Raw genomic sequence first — 5,389 nt, 5'->3', positions numbered from 1 at the left:
TAATTAAAAGCCTTTCTTATTTGCCTTACCATTTGGAGGGAAAAGTTTTAGAACAAGCGATAAATCATTCTACATCTCAAAAATTTGCTACAATTACTATAAACCAATAACGATCTCTAATTTAAAAATGCGACAACTGGTTGAAGGGCAAATATGACACCCCGACTAGAGCAAGTACACGCTGATCATTTCATAAAAAGGGGCTTTCTAACATGCGCTTTCGATCACCGAATAGTAACCGATGGCCCCAAGATATCTTGGTTTTCAATGTACATTTGTCGCTGGAGGCCGCTTGGAACGAGGCAGGAGAGCAAGAAGAAGCTTCTTCCTAGGTCCCTGCAACAAAATCAATCTTCATGAGAACCAACAATACACCGTATGTCGAGCAGGTTAACTCTGTATTCTAAAATCAGAAACGCTAATACATTCACAACCACATCCAAAGGTCACAAGGCAACACGCACTCTGCTGACGAGGTGCCAGATTGATCCACATAAAAGTGGGGACTTGAACAAGTACCACAAAAGACACTTCCCCAGATGTTAGAATGCATGCAACACAATGCTCTACTGTGCACACTAATCAAGTAGGATAAAACACCTAAGTTGGACATCATTAGTAAAGCAAACTAACAAGAAAAAACAAAAGGGGGAAAGGGCAAGTACCATAGGTATTCCCAGCTCTTTGAGATCATTTTCTCCCATCTGCTTCAATGCGGTCATATCAATCTGCGTAAGATCAGATATATCAATTATAAGCTCAATCAGAGCAAAGCCAGTAACTTATTTATGGCCACGCAAGCACCAAAACTCCAAAATTTAGCTATCTGGGCAAGTCTGACAAAGATTAAACCGCTTTCAAATATTATTTGAGAAGCACGTGCTGTTTCACTAATATGGTTTAGAAACAATGCTTAAACACCACCACACCTCAAATGAGTGGCGCTATGCATAAAAAATGTGATGCCCAAGAAACAGAAAAAGATAGAAAGAATTCATCAAGGTTGTTCTGTATGCAATACAGTCTATAAACTTAGGAACCGAAAAAATGCATTAGATAAATTATAAAACTACAGGCCAAATGCTCAAGAATTTCAGGTTTAATGTAGCCCAAGGAATAATTATGCACACTGACATGAAAAAAAAACAAAGATACGAAGCAACATACTTCCTCAGCCTTAAAAATAATGGCATATTTTCCCAATCCCAGCGTATGTAGCAAGCCATCTACAGTCTGCTGTTCATCACCCTGCAAACACCAAACACACAGAGAATTTGTAAACCCATAACTGAGGTGGTTATTAATCCAAAGTTGAAACACTACGTAATTATAATTATAAAGCATAAAAACATTCAAATACAACCATGGAAAAGTACTTAATCTCCTTTTACTTCCAAGAACCAAGGCTAAACAAAAAGCTGCCAGACACAGGTGAGGCACAAGCATGGTGAAATTTCTCACGTCCTTAAAAATTTTAACCTTACAACCACTGGTGAATATTTTAGAAGTATGCCCCCAAAAACTAGCCTATCCATTTATAATTTTGGTGGTTTTGTAGAACCTACCACAAACTAGTAAAACTGGCATCTGCTACGATCTGAATGGACCTCTACATCTAAAATCACATGCAATGATTACTCATCCTCCAAATGTGGGCAACATAAGGGCAAGAACTAACAAATTCCATTTCGCCCCCTAAGTAGTTTTGTCAGCACTTCATACCGTAAACTAATAAATAACTTTTGTGTAGATGGACCAATTTTTAGAAAACAGCACCAACTTTTTGTAGGTTTGTATCTCAAACTTACCTCTCCAAAAACAATTATCTAATTTCAGCAAGAAATTGAGTTAACGGCCTCTGTTTTAACACTTAATCTATCTAATCTTGAGGAACTGCCTTTCCTAATTCCAGAACTTTGAAGGCAGCATACGGTTTTCTTTATCATGCAGACAAGGCATGTTTTTTGCATCACGAAAGATAGATATGGTTCTAATTGTGTGATGGGGGTGGGGGTGGGGGTGAGGGAGCAGTAGGCATGAAAATGACGGTAAGATCAGCATTTGTGGAAACACAAACTGGACCTAAAGCATAAACAAGTTTAATGAGTTTATGATTAGACCTTCCATTCAGTTACTTTTACATAGAGCTACAAATGCAAATCATATTTGGATATACAAGCAAAGCAGATAGCAAAAGGCAAGTAACATGTACCGCATATGAACTTTTCTGTACAATGCTGCTCAGTGGAGGAATTTGACTCAAGTGGGGTGGGGGTGGGGCCACAGGTTTCGCAGACACATGAGGCAATGGAGAACTGGACATGAAAGGAGCACTACTTGCAGGCCTTGTAGCACCGGGAACATCTTTCCTCATATATGGATCCAATCTGACATCATCAAATGCCCTGCTTAGTGGCCTTCTCTCCAATTCTTTGGGATTCCTCGGAGAGGAGAGACCCCTAGAAGTGACTACAACTCTATCTGGGGATCTTCGTCTTAAATGGTCCAGAGTCCAAGGGGAATAAGAGTTTCTTAACGAGTCCACATGAGGCAAATCATCTGCCCTTGAAGAAGGAATTCGACGTATAAAGCTAGTCTCTTTTATTTCAGGAAGGTGCTGACGTGAGTCATGGACAGTGACAGGGCGCTGAACTGCCTTTGAAAGCTTCTCACGAAGGTCCCCATGCCTCTGACCGTCATCACTCTGAGCTCGTCTAAATGCATTTTTTTGCATGAGTTTAAATCGAAGATCACCTTTACCAATGTGTGCATCTTGGAGATTTAAAGGTAGAGATTAGAAAATGGAAATTAATTCAGAAATGCGGTAATGCAGCAATATTTCAATTTCTTCAGAGTAAGCTCATTACCATCGTAACCATTGAAATTCAAACTTGACCTACCATTGTCTCCTCGCTGGCTGCAAAAAGGGTAAAATAAAACAATATATTATTTTAGACATGACTGTGACTTCTTTAAGGAATTTCTGGCACATAGGATGTAAGAACCAATTACATATCAAATCCATTTGGTTCTGTTTTTAACACTCATATACATATTTTGCGACATACCAATATCTCCATATAACTCGATAGTCAAGTTATTCGATTTCATATCAATAGTGCAATCTACTAGGAACAGAAGCACTAAGTCAGACATGACTTTATTCAGCAAAACAGCAGCTTTTCCACAGCGGATAAAATATGATTTTCGAAGTAGCGAAGGGCATACCGTTTATTGTTGTGTAAGCTTCCATGCGACAAAGAACCGTCTACATTACTTCCTAACCTATCTCTAACAGACCGCTTGGTCCCAGCCACGGGTATGGAATCAGTTAATGAAGACCCCGAAACAGACCTCTTCACTACCTGTCAAATGGTGATATAAGTCAACGAACTTTCAAGGACACCAAAACCAGGAAAAAGCAAAATCCAACATTCTTAGCAGTTGTTGAAATATAATCGAGTAAATACAACTAAATGCATAAAATTCAATTCCCCCACTTCAAGTTTATTTTCATTAACTAAAAAAGTATGCTTATTTAGTTCTAAGGAGAACCCAAATGAAAAAATATATATACATATATAAATATATGTATACTTCTCAAACTTATGTAGGAGAAAATGAGAAATTGGATACCTGGCCACCGCGCCCAAGCGTGATGGTGACTCGACCCCTCGAATTCCCTGACATAGTTTCGAATCAGAAACCCTAGGAAATCAATCAGCTAATCAAGCCTTTACTGCCAGGCATCACCGCCGCAGAAACCCTAATCCGGTAGCCGATGCCAGCCAAAGAGAAGCTCGAGGAGATTGATTGATACGCGCCTGCTTGTCTGTGACTTCTGGGGAGCACTTAGGGTTAGAGAGAGAGAGAGAGAGAGAGAGAGAGAGGGAGATTGGTGATTTCGGGGTCGAAACTTCGAAACGAAGGAAAACGATGACGCAGCGTTGCGGAGGAATATCAAAAGGCCGGAGTTGCGAAGACCAGAAAGAGAGAGATTGGTGTTTTTCGATCGGCCAATACGAGCCGTCAGATTACCGGACGCACTCAAATTCTCAAGCTTTCCTTCCGCAAATCAGAACGACCTTTTTCAGTGTTTTGACTTTTGACCCCTTTTTCAAATGAAAGGCCGAAAATTAAAAACTCAAAAAGATTATATACAAATAAGCACGAAATGTAAGGAAAGGAGTCAAAGGACCATGTTTACTTTGGTAAATAATAAATAATTATCTTTCTTTTGTTAATTTTTTTTTAACAAACGATACTATTTACGTTAAGTATGTGTTAAAGATCGAGAGTCTCATCGGGCATTATGAATAAAAGGCCCATCATACACATACAAGGCCCAACTCGAAGTCAAAAGACGGCCCAATTACTAGGAGGAACTTCAATGTTGGGGTACCTCTTGGCATGAAGAACATCTTCCATGAAACGAGAATTTTTTGTAGTAGTACATCTGGCCGTTGAATTGCCTTCTGAAAATTTATTTTTATAGGACGCCTTTTGGCATTTTAATTGGCATTCAATGAAGTAATATTGTTCTTAACCTTATTTAAACCACTTGATTGCAAATTTACCAGTGCTTAATTAATTTCTTATCGATTATGAAAAAGTGCACATCAAATGATCATTTGGTAATGTGAGAAATGCTAAGGAGACTTTTTCAAAGTAAGACTTTTATGACGCGATCAAATTTTGCACCCAAAATGGGTATGTGGCCCAAATTATTGTTTGACACATATTAAGTTTATGACAATAAGTTAAGAAAAGTTAAGTTTATAAATACATGTCTGTCATTGTTTAAGGCCACATCCATTTTGGGTGTAGAAGATTGATCTCTTTATAGACTCAATTTAACGTCAACTTTCATGCCAACATTATAAAACATTGTGAAAAAAACATGAGGTAACAAAGAGTTCATGGAGAGTCTCATTTTTTGGGGAGTCTCCTTCGCATTTCTCTTGATAATGTTTGAAACAATACTCATTTCATTGGATTTTTTTTTAACTATACTCATTTATTTGGTTAGTTCGAGAATAACTCACAAGATCTTAACAAGTGAGAATAAGTTCGAATCAAGAAAAGTTGAGAGTTCGATTGGTACAGTAACGAGCTCTCTCCGGTCACACATACATGTGAGAATCAAAAAGAAAGACGGAGTCGAATAAGAATTAACCTAACCTTTTTACACCACAATATACAACACTATAAGACTCTTCAACTCGATGGATGACCGTATGTAATGAAATGATTCAAATTAACTAGCAAAACTATTTAGCTCACACTAATCTCTGACCATATCATGACGCGGTTATATGATCATAATCGGAGAGCAACAACTTGATTATTATTATTATTATTATATAGGCAAATCATGACATGCATAGGG

General features: G+C 38.2%; 1 protein-coding gene across 2 annotated transcripts; it reads right to left on the bottom strand.

Annotated features, from left to right (window-relative positions):
* LOC137731617 (uncharacterized) lies at positions 1 to 4,104 on the bottom strand. 2 transcript variants are annotated; one of them, XM_068470774.1, is made up of 7 exons: positions 3,637 to 4,104; positions 3,229 to 3,365; positions 2,868 to 2,917; positions 2,213 to 2,772; positions 1,168 to 1,248; positions 666 to 728; positions 1 to 336 (listed from the first exon to the last, which is right to left on the bottom strand). In XM_068470774.1, the coding sequence occupies exons 1-7, from the start codon at positions 3,688 to 3,690 to the stop codon at positions 265 to 267; spliced, it is 1,017 nt and encodes a 338-aa protein (XP_068326875.1). In that variant the 5' UTR covers positions 3,691 to 4,104; the 3' UTR covers positions 1 to 264. The 2 variants fall into 2 exon arrangements, with proteins under 2 accessions (XP_068326875.1, XP_068326877.1); XM_068470776.1 differs by having other exon boundaries at positions 2,901 to 2,917.
* Positions 4,105 to 5,389: the final 1,285 nt, after the last annotated feature.

This window comes from Pyrus communis, chromosome 4 (assembly GCF_963583255.1).
Source record: "Pyrus communis chromosome 4, drPyrComm1.1, whole genome shotgun sequence".
NCBI lineage: Eukaryota > Viridiplantae > Streptophyta > Magnoliopsida > Rosales > Rosaceae > Pyrus > Pyrus communis.
This window is presented reverse-complemented; position numbering and strand designations above follow the sequence as displayed.